Below are 18,898 nucleotides of genomic sequence, written 5' to 3'. Positions count from 1 at the left end.
GAAATATAAAGGCGTACGGGGAAACAACCCTCGGTAAAAACATCATTCGGCGATATTGACATTGGAAGACTTATTCCAACGCGCTTGGTTCGCGAGTACCAACACGCGCTCTTGTATCCACGATTTTGGGCCACAAGTGGGCCCAAATGCTATGGTATTGGGCCTACAGTTTGGGCTTACCGTCGCATCCTTGGCACTAATTTGCAGGAATGATGTTTTCTCACTAGCATCATCGAGAATATTGAACAGCTCTTGCGAGGATATTGGAAATCTAGATTGTCTAGCCTGGATAATATCCTGGAAAGACGGCAACATATGTGTCAGCCACAGGATAAAACATTTGAGGATATTTTATTGGAAAATAAATTTGAAAACAGAATAAAGATGGGATCTGTACCAAAAGGTCAGAGGAATGCCTTATATTTTTCTCTCTTTTAAAGTTTTCCATATTTGTTAGAAACTTTACTTAATTCTATTTTTAAGTTTTTTCAAACCCAAAAAAAATAAAATGAAGGAGAAGATTACATGAATAAGCAAAAAAAAAATATAGATTAAAAAAATTAATTTTATAAAAAAAACACCGAATAATTCTTAATTTTCTAAAACAATATTCTATTAAAAACTCAGTTATATATAAATTAAAATAAATCTTTATTACAAAAAACTGTAATCTTATTACTCCGTTTCAACTCTAATGAAAAATACATTTATGATATTAATTTGTCAATATAAATATTATTTTAAATATACTAATTTCGTTACAGGTAAAAATAGAATTCTAGTTTTTTTTAATAAAAATGTTAATTGTGTGCGACAAAAAAAATAGTAAAGATTATAAGAAAATAGTTTATTTAGATTTATGTATAATTGAAAATTCCAGTTTATTTTTCGAAAAAGTAAAGTTTTTTTGGTGTTTTATCTTCTATAAACAAACGGAAAACATAATGAAAAAAAGAAAAGAGGATAAAATACCAAAGAGCACAAAATATGTCCTACGGACAAACGTTTAAAAATAAATAAAATTATATACGGGTTATAAGAAATAATTTTATCATTATTGATTCTATATGATGCAAATTTATGTCGTACGTACATCTTTAGATATAAATTTATAAAGGTAGATCTTGGGTTCGATTCCATTGGTGGAGAGGGATGTAATTTTTGGATCAAAATGATTCATATACAAAGACTGATTTCATATCTATAGTAGATGTAGTCGGGTCAAAGGATCAGGGATCATCCTAGTTATAAAAAAAAAAAAGATATTATAAAGGTATCACAATTCATACAGCTACCGGAAAGATCGATCCCGTCCCATTGCCCGAAGACGAGACAGAGCGGACTGTAAACTCGTGTTGAGCTTCCCCTTTTAGTTTAATTTCTATATTGGCCCCTTAGTTATTTATTATTTATAACGTAACCCACTATAAATTAATTTGCATAGTTGGCTCCTATCTAAACATTTAATTCCTTTTGCTCTTATGTACCGAAGTTTGTTTGATTTTACTGCTTATGGCTCTCAGATTTTTTATTTAATCACTATAGAAGTTGTTAATAACATATTTAAACTCGAGTAAAACCTACTAATTGTTAATTACTTGTTAGTTGGAGTGTAAAGTTTGGATATATATATATATATATATTCATCAACGATAAAGAATTCAATTGAGAAATACTGATTTTATCTATAAAAAAGACTCTTGCACACCACAAAAAATACTTATTACATTGATTAACAAAACATTACAGAAACAAACGATATATCACAAAGATACACCTATAGTAAATATATATATATATGACATTCATAAATACATAAAACATTTACTGAATTTTTTTAATGTAAAGTAAAATTATAACGCCATTTTTACTCGTATACGTATACGTATTAATTCCTTTCTGCATGAATGCAAAGAATATACTCTCAACAGAGAGAGAGATCTAAAGTGGACGTGCAAAGAGAGGCAAACCATAACCGGGACGAAGAGAGAGCATATACGTAGGTGCATGGCAATAACGGGGCGAAACCGATAATTCGAACCGGGACAAAACCAGAGTCAATACAACCTTGTACTCCATAGCTGTCAAGTTCCGACCAATGCACATTCTCCCTCCGAATCCGAACGGCAAAAACCCCATCTTGTGCTTACATCCACCGTGCAAATCCTCGGCAAATCTCTCGGGCTTAAACTCGAAAACATCATCTCCCCACAGCTCGGGATCGCGGTGCATCGCCACCAAATCAATCCATATGTTGGTTCCGGTCGGGACGATAATACCATCGCCGACTTCTATGTCTCTCCGAGCTTGTCTTTGCGCGTTTGGTGCCGGTGAATATAGCCGGAGAACCTCGTTCATCACCCAACTCATCTGCATTGATAGAATTAATATAAGAATTTGCATATTAATTAATATATTTTCTATTTGTATTATATTACTTTATTATATGTTTAGAGTATTAGAGTTCCGATGAAATGGAATTAAATTATTGTTTAAATTCTTTGAATTATCACTAATAATAATTCACATTTCGAACAGCTAATACGAAACATGCGAACTAATCGCAAAATATACGGTGTAGATTTTATCTACAAGCAACCATTTTCACATGTCTTTGTTTTTACGGCAAAAACTTTTCAAGAGGCTATGAACGATGTATACACTAAAGAAGAAAAGAAAAAGTTGCTTATTGGGAAAAGGACAACAACTTGCACGTGTTTTGATACAGGACACGGTCGTTGAAATATTTTGTGTGCGCAATGGATCGGGTTCTGCCACGTGGCAAAATGTGTACACATGGAAAAAAAAGTTTTGTTTATTTTTTAAAGAGAAAAAAAAAACCTGTTTGATCCGTACGTGTGGTGATTGAGCCTTGACCTAGATGTCGTTATCTTCGACCAAACATGAACAGCGTTCACTTCTAATTATATGGTCCCCTATACGATGACGCTTTATTTTTCACGTCATGTACTAAGTTTTTAGAAACAGTATACGTGCACGTGAGCGTATAAATCGTGTATGTGTGTGTATATATCTGTGTAGCATATGTACATACCTTCTTTAGGCCCCCAAGTTTGTTGTAATCAATCTCGGAATCTCCGACCACTTGTCGGATCTCTTCCCTGAGCTTCTCCTGCCACTCGGGATGAATGGCAAGAAGCATAAGCGTCCACGTCAACGCCAGAGCCGTGGTTTCATGGCCGGCGAAAAAGAAAGTCTTACACTCGTCCACGAGCTCTTTCGCCGTCAATTTTCTCCCTCCCTTCTCCTCGTCCGCTTTCAACAACAACCCCAACAGATCACGGTGGTTGACAACATCGTTTTCGCCTCGTTGGACTAATCCTGATCTCCGTTCGTTTATGATTGATAAAAGCAGACCGTCGATCTCCCGACCGAGTGTTTTGGCCTTTAGGGTTTGTTTGAATCCGAGAACGTTGCTTAACGGCACACCCACGAAGCGATTCGACATGAAGAGTGTGCATTGCATGGCTCGTAGGTTCTTGAGAACCCTACGTCCTTTTTCTCCTGTGACTCCGAAGCTTGTCTTGGCGATTATCTCTCCGGCCGTTGCTATGATTTCGCTCTCCATATCGAACTCGGGATTGCCAGAACTGATCTGTACGGCCCATCTGTCCATCATACTGGTCGCCGACTCTACCATCATACTTGTCATGGCCTATAAACGTGTATGAAGTTAGGAAGGATATCAAAAGGGTAGAAGTATTCCACTCCATGCATGCATGGTATCCAACTCAACATAATACAAGATTACGTAGGCGATAATATATATTATAAAACGCGATAAGATAAGCTTTTAACTATTGTTTTTTATAGTAAAAACTTGCTATATTGTACCTTAAGGTTAAGAGGGGAAAAAGCAGGAGTGATGATGTGGCGGTGTCGGGTCCAATCATCGCCTTCGACCATGACCAAGCCAGTTCCAAACATGGGTTCTCGGTCTTTCTTAAACACATCTGGTTTTCCCCAGCTCTTTCCCAACACACCTTTCGAGATAACACTCAAGAACTCGGGATCTGCCACATACAAAAACGGTTCGGTCCCTAGCCAGTACACGAACACTTTTCCTGCATGATCACCGAAACGTTCGAACAAATGTACGTCAATAATAATAACGGATGTTATAAATATTGGGTACGACTGACTAACCATATGCATTCTCAAGAAGCCAATTGAATTATTAACCCTCGAAGATTTTAACCTACATATCAAACTATATCGTATAACATTTCAAGCTGTGTGTATTTTTTTTTGGTGTGTACGTAGATCCCGGATTTCTTTACCATATTGTTGTTGCCACCGGGCGAAATGAGGAAGGGCCGCAGAGTGTATATCGTGGGTGATGGCGGTGGCTTTCGTCTTACACGCACTCTCCACTTTCAACCTCTTCATCTCATCGAGGTTTCCCATAGGAAAACTCGGAGATGGACCGGCGAAACCGTTCTTTCGAAGCTTCCTTAGAGCTCGAATTGGGAATACCCAGCAAGACAAAACAAGCTTAAAGAACAGAACGCCAAGCATGACACCCAAAGCGCCAACACAGATGCCAAAGGCACAAGACATATCAAGATTCTCCATCTATCTATCTCTGCACTCTCGTTTAAACCTCTATGTATGTGGAAGTATATATGTGCGTATATATGTGTGTGTGTATATATGTATATATATATATATATGTGATTTTGTGTGATTTGATGGAACTGTATTTGGTTCAAATGAGAGAATGTTTGGAGGTGCGTTATGAGCATGGAACCAAATGGGGTATTTATAGAGAGGGCTTTGGTGTGGGACCAATGAGATCCGTCCTTCTTGGTTGACCTTTGAATTAATAAAATCATATAATATGTACTTTGTGCAATGTGTTCCGTTTGACCGCCAAGCTTATAATATTATTAAACAAAACTTACGAAAATTATCATGATTTTTTCATGCGCTTCACAGTTTTTTTTTTGGGGTGTTTTATTAAATATTAAGTTTTTTCTTGTCCGAAGTTGCAGTTTTTTTTTGTTATGTAAACTAATAACTACTTTCACTATAAGACAAAATGCTAAAAGATATTCCTAAAATCGCTTCGTCTAAATCATTTGAGTGAAATTATAAAATAAGCTTTTATAATAGTTTAATTGAACTAATACACATGAATATGTGAATATATATATGTAGTTCTCATTGTGAACTATATATTTCTAAAACAAGCAACTATAAATATTATCTGGGGATTATAACATAATGATTTACTATATATTATACACCATCATATTTTTAGAACAATATTGAAATATATAACTGATTTACTTTTTTTTTTAATTTGACACGTATACAACTAGAAGAATTATGTGAAACCTTAAATTTTGGCCTAATGTGTGAAATACGCCGCCACCACTTTATATCGGAAATGTCTACAATTATATAAAAGGCATATTAAGTAGATATATATAATTCATATGTTTTTAAATAAAAAATTGTTTACAGAGCATACCATTGAAATATATAAAAAAAATACAGTTATAACGAGATAAAAAAAATTATAAAACGATACTTATTCGATAACTTTTGTTTATGCCAAAATAAATTTCGTTCTACGTACCAGTAATTTTTTTTAATAAGTTTAAAAAATTTTAAATTTTAGAGAAGCATAATTTAATATATATATATATATGATGCATATTTTATGCTGTTTACGTGTAGTCTTACGTTTGTCTAATTAAATCGGAAGTAAAAGAAGGTCAAAACTCAAAAGGGTCATGTCTGAACGAAGGCTTGGTCACACACACACGCGTTCGAGAAGTGAAAGCTTCCACGTGCCCGCCGTCCGTCGTGATTTTGCATGCGTCTTTTTATGTATCTTTTTTTTTTTTTAAACTTACCACTATATGGATAAACAGCATTATTATTTTATAAAAACAATATATTTTTTTATCTTCTTTTTTTAAACCGTACTTTCCTGTACAAAATCACTATAAAAGAAACATATAAACTCATTATTTATAAAAAAATATATTATATTATTTGGGTAATTTTAATTTTGTATATCCAAAAATTAATGTAATTTTATTCTTAAAATTACATTTTTTTGTTAAGTTTAAAATCGGGTTCTACATGAATGAGCATTTTTCTAAGATAATGACTCAATAAGAAATTAACTAAAATAGAATTCGATCCCTTTAAAATATTGAATATACAAATAATATTGTTATTAACATAGAAACTTGTTTTTGACCTTTACCTAACAAAAAGGGGAGAAATGAAATGATTCCAAATAAACTTTGGGTTTTCTATATTTTAAGAAACAAAAACAAATATTGGTTTTTTTGGCATGCCAAAATAGATACTAATTTAGAAACATATTTTTTTCTGACCTTCTTTTTAAAAATCTTGAAATACATCTTTGTGGTCGGTCCACAAACAAATAAAAAAATGTCAATTCAAAAATTCAATTCCACTTGCATGACTTTGTAACATGATACACAGAAACGTGCTAAAACTATAATTTACAATATATTCGCTAAAATACTTGTTTGCATTGTCGGCTGAAAAGGAGTAGACGTTTGCATGTTATTTGGAATTTCCGACCACAACCATAATACGTCTAACTTTTTTTTTTTTGTCAAAACATGCGGTACATGTGAGTTCATCAGATTGAAAAATCTTTCCATTTTTTAATGGATGACCATTAGAACTTTCCACAATTCTCCACATCATTATTGAATCAGAGTGACCCAATCGATCATGCCAATACGTCTAACGTTTTTGCAATTATTTCTTGTATTTGTATTTTTATAGTAGAATGTCTTACTATTCGTCTTTCCCTTGTGAAAAACATGTTTTTTTTTTTATTAATTTTCATTATTTCCACTACATTTATTCTTTTAGATCATTGGTGTTATCGGAAAAATAAAATGATACATTGTAAATATACAACAAAATTGAGAAACAAATCCCATTTTTTTTTCTTTTTATTAGAATTATGAAAATGATGATCTATTATAAACTGTTATATTATAATATTTTATTTTAAAAGTAAATAAAAAACAACTGCCAACAGTTTTAGCAAATCAATGATTTATATATATTAACACATGAACAGATGTTAGGTTATTTTGAGAACTAATATGTTAATAAGGTAAAAGCTTTTTCGTCCAATTATTATATTAATGAAATTTCACAATCTATAAAATGCGTTTCTGAAACGTTTTTAAGAAATAAACATTGAGGTATTCTATTTAAATTGACTACACGTAAAATTGTATAATAAATTGTTTGTAAAAAAAGTAAATTATTTGAATAATTTAATGTAATTTAAGATTGTTAAATGAATTAGGCCAAAACAAACTCTAAGACAAGTAAAAAATCAAATCAAAAGATGAAATTTCTGTGATGTGCGACTATCATAGTGGCCTCGAACTGAATATACGCTCATATAACTTATAAATAAAAATAAACATAAAAAGAAAAAAATGCATACGCATTAATATCATATTCATTTATGTACACTTTTTAAAATATTTATTTAATTATATGATTTTTAGAGTTCATATATCATATTTATTTCGATATACAAAATCAAATACATTAATGTACAATCATAAATTAACAAAATATTGAATTTTATTTTTTAAAATTAAAATAAATAGATTGTTTTAAAAACAAATCTAATAAATTATTTAAAAACATATATATTTTAGTGGAAATCGATAAAAATAGATATAATTGTTATTTTTTCAAAAATTGAAATCCAAATATAATTAAAATGAAATATAGAAATGCTTATTCCCGGTAATAAAATATTTAAAATTTAATCGATAGAAAATTAATCTCTGAAAAACATATATGCCAAAACCATCCAAATATCACCGTGTTTCAATTTTTTTTCCGGTTTAAGCTACAGTACTATAATATTTATAAAAATAATTATATCCGGTTTAATTGAAATATATATACTGTCTTGTAATTATTCCTAGTACAAAACATAAATAATTATATAATGGCAATATAATGTTTTGGTAATAATTTTGCAAGATGTGAAACAGAAAAAGTGTTGGATTGTAGTTTTGCGAGGCTTGCGTAAACTAAATAATCACGTACAAGGAAATGTCCGAATCATATTCCCATTTAATTATGCATGGATACAACGAGGGATCCAAAGGAAACGTCCTCTTTTATTGGACCTCATAAAAGGGTAATATGGTCAAATCACGTCTTTGGTGCCGGTCGCACGCACCACCACCACTCCACGTGCACTGCTCTTCCACTGGATCTGGGCGACCCAATTTTTTTTTTTTTGGTAAAATATGATTGAATATTCATATCTGTAGTAGCAAAAATTTACATCCGGTCTTTAACTATGACTGCTCGTAGCAATCTAATAGAAGGAGATCCCATGACAAAATAATTCAAAAGCTGGACTAAAGTAACCCAGACTAAAGTAACCCAGACGCTACAACAAAAGTTACATTCTCAAACGATCAGTTAGAAAATATCAATGCTCCACCAGAAAATTGTTATCTGTAGCCCTCCTCTCCTTCATCGAGAGCAGTAAGTTCCGCATCGTCTTATCCAAGCGCCTACGCAATATATCTATCGGCTTCATTATGTTCCGAAATATCCTGTTGTTACGCTCATTCCACAGTAGATGTACCGTCACTTGTAGGATCAGTTTCGAGAGAATTTCCCTGTTTTTGCCCCTGTCATTTCCAGCCTGAGTAATCCAAGAATGACAGTCGTATAGATTATCCGGCGGCGAACTCCAACAGCAAGAAGCAAAATAGAGCCATAGATTGACACTATAAGAGCACTCGAAGAAAAGGTGGTGGTGGGATTCCTCCTCTACTCCACATAACACGCACTTGTCATCCGTTTGTAGACCCCATCGACGCAATCGATCCCTAGTAGGGAGTCGCTGCTGCATGGTCTACCAAAGTAAGAATGCATACCTGGGTACAGACCCACGACACCATACCAATGAATGCCACTCAACCCTCGGTTTTGATTGACGGATCTGCTTCCACGTTTTGGCAGACGAGAAGAAGCGTTTGAAGTCGTGAGCTTCATGTTTCCACAACAAAGTGTCGTCCCCAGCTTCTGCCGATGGGGGTCGGACTTCCGCCAGCGAGATAAGAAGCTCCTGTATGTTGTCCGATCTAGCCGGGGGAAGTGACCAATTTCCAGCAGACACAGCATCGGCAACCGTCGCATATCTGTTCAACCTCAAGAGACGGGGCCCAAGTTCCCCGACAAACTCAATCAAGGGACCGTGAGAGGTCCAGTTATCAAACCAGAAAAGGGTAGATTTGCCATCTCCAATTTTCACTTTGATAAAATTGTGAGCCAAGGATTTTATCGCCATAAGTTTCCTGAGATTCCAGGATGAAGACACTGTCTCGCTTGTGTCCCAAAACCCCCGCTGTTTGAAAATGATATGATATGTATATATTGGAACTGCCTAAGTTCAATGCATTTAAAAGTTAAAACCCCTTCAATGAATATGTGTTTTTGTGCGTGCATCACCACAATTTTATTCCCTTTTTTGGGAGATAACCAAAGATTTTTTAAATTCTAGTAGAGAAAAGAAGATATCAAATATTATTGATTTATTAAATGAAATTTGTTGGATATTTTAGAGTAAATTGATGGATTTATAAATCTCTCAAAAAATTCAGTCATGTGTATTACGAATGTGGTGGAGGAGTTAATATTCGTAAATGATATGATATGAGTCAATAAACGTGTATTGGTTTCGACGGTGAATAAGTTCGGTGGGAAGATAGAATTATAACTCAGTCTTTCCAACTAAAATGAAAATTTCCGTACAGAAATCTGACACGGTCCGCGTCAAATCTGACACAGCCCACGTCAGTTTTCTGAGAGAAAATTCGTTTTGTACAGAAATCTGACACGGCCTCCGTCAAATCTGACACGGCCTACGCCGGTTTTCTGAGAGAAACTTGTTTTGTACAGAAATCTGACACGTCCCGCGTCAGTTTTAACAGATGTGATTTTTCGCATCTAAACTGTCGGGTTTGCAACATTACGTAGAGAAAGTGTTAAAACGATTTGATATGTTTGAAAGCCCTCCGGCTTCTATTCCGATGGATTGTGGCGCTAAGTTTGCACCTAATAGTGGGGAACCGATAGCTCAACTTGAGTACGCTAGTGACTAGCACTCGACCCGACATAGCATACGCGATAGGGAAATTGAGTAGATACACGAGTAACCCAAGCGTACATCATTGGAATGCTGTACTAACCCAAGCGTACATCATTGGATCCGATCTCGGAGAGTACTTTGGTACTTGAAAAAGACAATTGATTATGGTCTACGCTACACGGGTCAACCTTCAGTGTTAGAAGGATATACCGATGCGAGTTGGAATTCTAGTGAAGAGGATTATGCCTCGGTGAGTGGATGACTTTACCTTTTAGGTGGAATGACGATTTCTTGGGCTTCCAAGAAACAAACTTGCATTTCGGATTCGACCATGGCGTCAGAATTTATCGCCTTAACGGCTGCTAGAAAAGAAGCAGAATGGCTAAGGAATTTGGTATTCAAAATACTGTTATGGCCTAAATTGGTATCGCCTAGTGCAATACATTGTGATAATGTTGTACATTGGCTAAGCAATGTTATAGCCATGTTTACAACGGAAAGTCTAGACATATCGGGTTAAGACATATCTATGTGAATGGTCTGATTAAAGACGGGGTCATAATGGTGAATTTTGTGCGGACCAAACAAAATTTGGCGGATACTTTCACAAAAGTTTGCCAATGGACGTGGTACACAAAATGTCGCAAGGGATGGAACTAGAGCTGGTTTTATGAATCACAAGTAAAAGAATCTCAACTCAACGTCTAGTACAACGCTAAATCTTGAGTTCAATGAGTTAAATCATTTACTATGTTATTGTAGATGCTTCACAATTACACATCCCAAGGTAAACATCTAGGTTATACAATATAAGGAGAATGTTGTACTTAATGATTCCTTTGACAAAGTGCTTTGTTGCAGTGCACGATCTCATAAAGGATTCAACTATACAAGCATGAAGTGAGACCACTTCAAGATGTTGGTGGCTCAACATCTATGTGCTTATGAATGGATATGGATACAATGCCGTTATCGTGTCAAGGAACACATGAACTTATATTGACTTTGTGTGTGGATTGTACTCGGTAACTCATCACTAATAACTCATCACTACAAAAAAACATGTCAATTTCAACGGATAAATCCGTTGAAAATGACCTAAAATCCGTTGAAATTATACAATTTCAACGGATAAATTCCGTTGCAATATCGTCGTTGAAAAAATTATTCCGTTGAAAGCCGTTGAAAATATCAACGAAATTTCAAGGGAATTATCCGTTGAAATAATTCAACGGAATTTTCAATCGAAATTCGTTGACATTTTTCAACGAAATTTTCAACCGAAATCCGTTGATATTTTTCAACGGAGTTTTCAACCGAAATTCGTTGATAATTTCAATGGATTTTGCAACCGAAATCCGTTGAAAATTTTACGAAAATTTTAAAACGTATTCTCGATCCCGAACTCATACTGCGTCGACTCCGACTTGACCCCCCCTAACCCGAATCCGACTTAATCTGAACTTTGTCTCTGTATCCAATTTGATTTCGGAAACTCTGAAATCGGAACTCGAAATCTGTTTCCCAGTAGATCACCCATCTTTCCACTGCTCCAGCACGAGCACGCTTAACTGCATAATTCTGATTAACAACTTTCCAACTGCTCCAAGTTAAATTTCTGATATAACAAAACATTAATACATATACATATACAAATGTTAATATGTATAAATACTTAAACACATATATACACCTATACATATACATATATATATAAATACTTATACATATATGTATATAAGTATAAATATTTATATATATACGTATAAATAATTATACATATATATACATAAAAATATTTATACGTAAATATATGTATAAATGTTTATTCGTATATAAATAATATATACAGTATCAAACATATCACTATAGTATAAAATACGTTCAACCGATTTTTTCAACCAAAATTCTTCTAAATTTCGTAAATAATTTCAACCGATATCCTTTGAAATTTCGTTAAAAATTTCAACCGATTTTTTCAACCGAAATCCGTTGCAATTGAAATATCATTTTTCAACCGATTTCCATTGAAATTCTATAAAAAATTTCAACCGATTTTTTCAACTGAAATCCGTTGAAATATCATTTTTCAACCAATATCCGTTGAAATTCCATTGATAATTTCAACCGATTTTTTCAACCAAAATCCGTTGAATTTTTCAACCGAAATCCGTTGGAATTTTGTTGAACTATTTCAACGACATTTTTCAACGGCAATCCGTTGAAATTATCAACGAAATTTTAACAGATTTTATCGTTGAAATGCCGTTGAAATCCGTTGAAATTTCGTTGAAAAATTTTCAAAAGATAAATGAGTTGAAAAAACCCATTGAAAATCGCGTGTTTTTTGGTAGTGCATCGAGTGTTACGAAGTTCAATTTGTAACGATAGTTATGTAATTCGAGTTTATTGTAGTACGTTACACTAAGTGGAAGTTCAATTAAAATATACTTTCATTTATGCACAAAGTTGTGAGGATGACGGATTGTCGTTCGGTTTCCAATGATAATTTACTCTAAAATGGTGGAGGATTGTTGGATATTTTAGAGTAAATTGATGGATTTAATAAATCTCTCAAGAGATTCATAGTCATGTGTATTACGAATGTGGTGGAGGAGTTAATATTCGTAAATGATATGATATGGGTCAACAAACGTGCATTGGTTTCGACAGTGAACAAGTTCGGTGGGAAGAGAGAATTATAACTCACTCCTCCCAACTAAAACGAAAATTTCGGTACAGAAATTGATATGACCCGCGTCAGTTTTCTGAGAGGAAATTCGTTTTGTACAGAAATCTGACACGACCCACGTCAAATATGACACGACCCACGCCAATTTTCTGAGAGAAACTTGTTTTGTTCAGAAATTTGACACGACTCGCGTCAGTTTTAACATATGCGATTTTTCGCATCTAAACTGTCGGATTTACAACTTTTGATGATGATTTTCGGATGTTTACATAAAGAAAACATCATGACAAGTAGGGCGCGCAAGATATCATCAATTTGAGAGATTTGAAAGTGTTTTTGGTGAAGAAACTTGCAAACTCTTCATCGAATTTGTTCTGTTCATCTTTTCCGTGAGTTCCTGTGTGTCGGGAAATACTTGAAGAGCAAATACAAGTGTTATTGTTCTTCTCTGTATCTCAAAATGTATTCTCGCTAATCTCTTTTGCTCGGTAGAGAGAGAATAACGTTTTAGGAAAATATTCATCACGTCTTGAAAAACATATCAGGGTTCATTTTCTTGGTTGTAATTCGGTTATGTTTTTCATTTGATCTTACTCGTTGTATTCGGCATTGTTATTTAACAAAATTCGATGACATGACAATTCATAAATACCACGGCGTGATGTTTATTTGCCAATGTACTTGCTATATTTATATATTCATGGTTATATTGCGAGATTTAACATGATATATTATTGTTTAAAATCAAAATCTATATATTAATTATACGTTTTCTTATAAAACTATTTATTTTAAACAATGAGATGTTCGAAACATATTATGTATCCCATTAATTAATTTTTTTTGATAAAATCCCATTTATATTACCAATTTAGACTAAAACTTTAGTGAAATGATCCGAATGAAAAATTTTAATATCATATCTTATCTACCTTCTTACATTGAATTATAACTAATAGAATAAAAAAAATAAATCTCGTCTCTTGGATATCATAATAATTCTTTCTTTTCGTTAAGGATGATAATTTTTCTATACTTGAAGTAAATAAGATTTGGGTTTAAATATTGATATATTTTTTCGGATTTATAAATTTCAAGTATATGAGATCTACAGATACGTATTCAGATTGTAAAACCTAAAATCCGAAATTTTTGGATTCGAACATCCTAAAAAATTGTTGACATTTGAATCGTAATCAATAAAATTATATATTTCGTAATTCTTAATAGATTATTAGATCCATAAACAAATTAACATATTCATTTCATATGATACACTCGATTTTTTTTTAGCATGAATAAGTTATTAGATAACATATTCATTTCATATGATACACTCGATTTTCTCTTGAATTTTTGTTTTTAAAATTGACAGATTTAAAAAATAAGATAAAGTATACATCAACTACACATCGGGTCCTTAGCTCAGTGGTAGAGCATTTGACTGCAGATCAAGAGGTCACCGGTTCGAACCCGGTAGGGCCCTTTTTAAATATTAACTTTTTTTTATAGTAATTTCCTCTTCCATATAAATTTATTTTATCATTTATTATAAAATTTAATTAATTTGAGAAATAAAGGAAGAAAATTTCAAAAGGTTCCAGGGAAAAATGTGTGTAATGAATATATATTTCAAATCTATAATCAATTTAAAAAAAATGTCAAATGGCTACCAATCTTGTTCGTCAATTATTCCAGGAGTAGAAAAACATAACGTTTGCCGTAAATATTTTAATTTTTTCTATATAAAAGGGAAATAGAATTTGGAGTCTACAAAGTACAAACTCAAAATAAACTACTTCTACCAACCATAACGGTCCACTTTTTTTTTTTTTTTTTTTTTACCCCCCCTGCCAATGCATACACACATGCATACACACATGCATACGAGTTAGAGGCTTTGCCTACTAATAAATGTCCTCCGCTTTTTAGATATATATATATATATATATATATATAATGTGTATATGTATGTATACATACAATAGAAGCCGATTCATATTTTGGAGAAGTCGTGGTCATGGTCGTGGTCGGCTCCGTGATTATGGGAGTTGAGAAGTCCAAGATTAAAGATCTTTGAACTCTGTGGTTGACTTTGACACGTCACCATGTTTACGGTCAAAGATCGTCTTTAATATAATATATTTCTCAACTTTTCGAGGGTTTTGGCCCTTTTAATCCACGGTTTATTTACAAATATTTTAAAAATAAAATACTATTGGCTAATAATATAACTATTCATTTGAATTGGTCACACCTAAATATTTAAAAAATAAAAAACTATTCGCTTGAATTGGTCACACCTTGCTTGCACATACATGTATAAAATGCTTTCATTGTAATATAAATATTAGACGTAATTTTACTCAATTCGAAATGTATTTGATATTTTAAGTACTTTACATAATTTTAACATTTTATATGCGTTTTAATGCTGAAATCATTATTAATTTAACCGGCCATAAAATATCGATGATAAACTTTTAGATTTTTTCGTCAGTTTGTATTTCTTCATTGGCTTGTTCAAGATGGGAGTGAGCATCAAGATAATAAATCACTATATTTATGATAATAATTAGTCAAATGAAATACATAGCGTTTTCATCTGAATTTACTAGAATAAATAAAAAAATTTAATGGTGAAAAAATAATAAAACTATGAACGGAGTATAATATTGATTTTAAATTTATTATTATAATGTTAAGTTAATTTGTTTAAGTTGCAATTTGGACAAAAAATAAAGTTTACTATTTACAATATTTTTTTTAAAAAATAGATAAATAAAAAATATTTGAATGTACGATATTAAAGAGGAGCAGTGTTCCATGTGCCAAATTTCATGGAAAAAAAGAAATCAAAAGTCTACATTTGGCATTTGCAATTGCAACGCCTAACCTTTGCCGTTGAAAGCGGAATACATACGGTCGAATTAATTTACTCGTAATATTGGATATCTAGTTGTTCTTGGAGAAATATTATGTATTTAATCTTCGAATACTCGGAAAAAAAAAAACCCGAATCTATAAGAACGAGCTTTTTTTTAAAAATATATGATCACGGTTTCGGTATCCTTTGATCGCCCCGGGTTTGTCCAACTATTGTTTGGTTCTTTATGTGTTAGTTTTTGTTATAACCCTCGGTCTATCTTCACGTTAAGCATTCGTCACGGGGAGTTATGGTATTCTCGCGATAAATGGACCGTCTTTTATATCCTTGTGTCGTTATAATGAACCTCAAATGACAGAAGATAATGGATATTTTGGGATCATTCGAGTTTCCCTCACAAGATTCAAGAACACAACATCAACATCAACACAAGCATAAAGCATGTGAGTGGAATGTGATGCAGTATAAGAATATGAAAAAGGCTGAACTTAACAATCATGCCCATGTCCATGCCCATGCCATGTTATAAGTATGTAAAATATGTTGGAATGTGTATAGGAGGTTGCAAAACTAAGGGTATATAGTGCTAATTAGTATACTAAAAATAGCAGGGGAAACGACCGTACACTTGGGGATGGTTAGGGAGAGTTTGAAGCCTTTGGTTGTCCGAGTTCTTCTCCTTAAAACAATATGGATCTCTCCTCTTTGGCCACCTCCCCTTCCATTAATTTTCTTCTTCCTTTTACCTCATTTTTCTCCTCGATTCACAATTCACAACGACGGAAGAATCGACTCAAACAGATCAAACAATCATCCAAAAGCTCGAATCGAAAGACAAGAGCCTTTATCCTTCTCGTGTCGACAAGAAATGGTGACTTTCTCTTCTCGAACTTTGCTTTTCGAAATCTCTGATTTGTGTCCGGTTACGGGTTTTTTCTCTTCTTTCAATGAAATATGAAAAAATTTAACCCGTTATCGATTGATAAAAAATGGTGCCTTCTATTCTCAGAACTTTTTTGAAATCTCTAATCTGTATCCCGTTGCGGGTTTTCTCTCATTCTCTTTCGATGAAATGCAAAGAATTTTAACCAAATTTTATTATCAAAATCGATCGTTGCGTGTATTTCTTACTATAGATGCATATGATCGCTTAGTGTATAGTATTCAATACTTTCTCCTCTATAGAGCTAGCATGTTATGCACACATATACCACTTTCACATGCTCACCATACGCTCATGATGATGATGACGATGATGACGATGAATGTGCATGTGGATGGGGGGGAAGGCGAACTCGGCGTCGGGGATGGCGGTGGACGACGAGTGCAAGCTGAAGTTTCTGGAGCTAAAGGCGAAGAGGAACTACCGGTTCATAATATTCAGGATCGACGGTCAACAAGTCGTCGTCGAGAAACTCGGTAGCCCCGAAGAGACGTACGACGATTTCGCCGAGTCTCTTCCCGCCAACGAGTGCCGTTACGCCGTCTACGACTTCGATTTCACCACCAACGAGAACTGCCAGAAGAGCAAGATCTTCTTCATCGCCTGGTACACGTTTACATTTCTTCTCTCCTCTTCTCTTCCTCCCGCCTATACGTACGCCTATACATGCATGCATGATGCATGCCTCACGTGAATGATTTAGCATTTTCCCGAATATATGCATGTTCGACGTAAATGATAAGCCTTTTACCATGCACACCAAGATTTTAATTTGAGTTCTCAAAAAATTTGGGGCTATAGGAATTTTATAGATTTATAAACGTATATTAAAACTCTAGTTATGATTATTTACAAAACTACGTACATTAATGTATATGTTTTACGTAAATGATATGCATTTTCTGGTATACACCAATATATATATATATAGTTAATTATAACTCTAATTTTATGGTTAATTATAACACTATACCGTTATATGTGTATATAGGTCGCCGGATTCGTCGAGGGTGAGGATGAAGATGGTGTATGCAAGTTCAAAGGACAGGTTCAAGAGGGAATTAGATGGGATTCAAGTGGAGTTGCAAGCCACGGATCCAAGCGAGATGAGCATCGACATCATCAAAAGCCGAGCTCTCTAGATGATCATGATCGTCATCATCATCATCACCACCATCCACCATCATCATCATCCATATCATTCATATTCACATATATATATTTATACCCTATACCATCATTTATGTGTTTGCATATTTTAATTTTCCATGTTATGTAATTTCTTGGATTAAATTCTTCTTTTTCTTCCACCTCGTATAAAAACACACTTTTTTTTTTGTTTTAATTTGAGGCATTGGGGAGAAGTTATAAACCATGTAGTTTCTTTTTTCATGTAACGCTCTTTTATTTTTTGCATACAAATTACAAAAATGAATAAGGTTTGCAAATAAATATTGCTTTTTAAAAGATTATTGTGCAGTTGCGCATACTTTCCCAAAGTTGGTGAATAACTAACACACAAACTTTAATTTTAGTAAAAAAAACTCATATTATAACGTGGAAAAAAAATAGTATATATAATCTGATCACAAAAAAATATAATTTCGTTAATTTTAATTTTTGGTTAGCTGATATGCGAATATACCAAATAAAATAATATGATGTTTTTGTTTATTTCTAATAAAAAAATATTTTTTAAAAAACAAAATTAATTACATATTTTTGATGATTTGTTTGAGTTTTTCATCCATAAATATAAGAATTATCAAAATTGAAGTTTTGTCCAAAATTTTAGTTTGGTTTTTTTGTTTGATGGGATTTTAACTATCTTTTTAAATTATAATTCATATATATATTTTTCTTAAAACTAAAACTTAGATACTAGTTATTTAATAGATCAAACGAAGGATATTTTTCGATAAATAATATGATATTGATGTAAATCTTCAAATTTTTGTAATCATGGGCTCAATAATCAGATTTACTTTTATGAAAATTAGTTTTTTCCACTGTGACATACTTCATAAAACGTATAACTAAATTAAAACTGCAAATTCGTTGAGGTCCTTAACGGTTCGTTGATGGATTTCATCAACTTTTTTTTTTTATACAAAGAAAATGGACATAAAAATGTATAAATAAATAAATGAAAAACCATGTTCCAAAAGCCACAGACAATATACATAATAAAATTGGGGGGGGGGGGGGGGA

At 33.1% G+C, this 18,898-nt stretch overlaps 3 protein-coding genes and 1 non-coding gene across 5 annotated transcripts; 2 read left to right on the top strand and 2 right to left on the bottom strand.

The window, feature by feature from the left end:
• Positions 1 to 1,865: 1,865 nt before the first annotated feature.
• On the bottom strand, positions 1,866 to 4,656 carry LOC104825102 (cytokinin hydroxylase-like). Its single transcript, XM_010557367.1, has 4 exons — positions 4,302 to 4,656; positions 3,856 to 4,085; positions 3,056 to 3,676; positions 1,866 to 2,370 (listed from the first exon to the last, which is right to left on the bottom strand). Exons 1-4 carry the CDS (start codon positions 4,594 to 4,596, stop codon positions 1,942 to 1,944), a joined length of 1,575 nt encoding a protein of 524 aa, XP_010555669.1. The 5' UTR covers positions 4,597 to 4,656; the 3' UTR covers positions 1,866 to 1,941.
• Positions 4,657 to 8,497: 3,841 nt separating this feature from the next.
• On the bottom strand, positions 8,498 to 9,364 carry LOC104825191. Its single transcript, XM_010557476.1, has 2 exons — positions 8,978 to 9,364; positions 8,498 to 8,929 (listed from the first exon to the last, which is right to left on the bottom strand). The coding sequence occupies exons 1-2, from the start codon at positions 9,362 to 9,364 to the stop codon at positions 8,498 to 8,500; spliced, it is 819 nt and encodes a 272-aa protein (XP_010555778.1).
• A 4,907-nt stretch (positions 9,365 to 14,271) lies between these two features.
• TRNAC-GCA lies at positions 14,272 to 14,343 on the top strand. Its single transcript has one exon. It is a non-coding gene; the product is annotated as a tRNA-Cys (tRNA).
• A 2,108-nt stretch (positions 14,344 to 16,451) lies between these two features.
• LOC104825101 (actin-depolymerizing factor 7) lies at positions 16,452 to 18,133 on the top strand. 2 transcript variants are annotated; one of them, XM_010557366.2, is made up of 3 exons: positions 16,452 to 16,615; positions 17,034 to 17,293; positions 17,679 to 18,133. In XM_010557366.2, the coding sequence occupies exons 1-3, from the start codon at positions 16,613 to 16,615 to the stop codon at positions 17,827 to 17,829; spliced, it is 414 nt and encodes a 137-aa protein (XP_010555668.1). In that variant the 5' UTR covers positions 16,452 to 16,612; the 3' UTR covers positions 17,830 to 18,133. The 2 variants fall into 2 exon arrangements, with proteins under 2 accessions (XP_010555668.1, XP_019059453.1); XM_019203908.1 differs by lacking the exon at positions 16,452 to 16,615 and having other exon boundaries at positions 17,014 to 17,293.
• Positions 18,134 to 18,898: the final 765 nt, after the last annotated feature.

This window comes from Tarenaya hassleriana, unplaced genomic scaffold (assembly GCF_000463585.1).
Source record: "Tarenaya hassleriana unplaced genomic scaffold, ASM46358v1 Cleome42, whole genome shotgun sequence".
NCBI classification, from domain to species: Eukaryota; Viridiplantae; Streptophyta; class Magnoliopsida; order Brassicales; family Cleomaceae; genus Tarenaya; species Tarenaya hassleriana.
The sequence above is the reverse complement of the archived record's forward strand: the minus strand, read 5'-3'. Positions and strand labels throughout refer to the sequence as shown.

Excerpts from the sequence above, each read along its gene's own strand:
- LOC104825102 (XM_010557367.1), bottom strand. The coding sequence starts at position 4,596 with ATGGAGAATCTTGATATGTCTTGTGCCTTTGGCATCTGTGTTGGCGCT. Across the intron at positions 3,677-3,855 it reads TTTCCCCTCTTAACCTTAAG|GCCATGACAAGTATGATGGT; the intron begins GTACAATATAGC and ends ACACGTTTATAG. Across the intron at positions 2,371-3,055 it reads AACTTGGGGGCCTAAAGAAG|ATGAGTTGGGTGATGAACGA; the intron begins GTATGTACATAT and ends CTATCAATGCAG.
- LOC104825191 (XM_010557476.1), bottom strand. The coding sequence starts at position 9,364 with ATGGCGATAAAATCCTTGGCTCACAATTTTATCAAAGTGAAAATTGGA. Across the intron at positions 8,930-8,977 it reads GGGTTGAGTGGCATTCATTG|ACCATGCAGCAGCGACTCCC; the intron begins GTATGGTGTCGT and ends TTACTTTGGTAG.
- LOC104825101 (XM_019203908.1), top strand. The coding sequence starts at position 17,016 with ATGTGGATGGGGGGGAAGGCGAACTCGGCGTCGGGGATGGCGGTGGAC. Across the intron at positions 17,294-17,678 it reads AAGATCTTCTTCATCGCCTG|GTCGCCGGATTCGTCGAGGG; the intron begins GTACACGTTTAC and ends ATGTGTATATAG.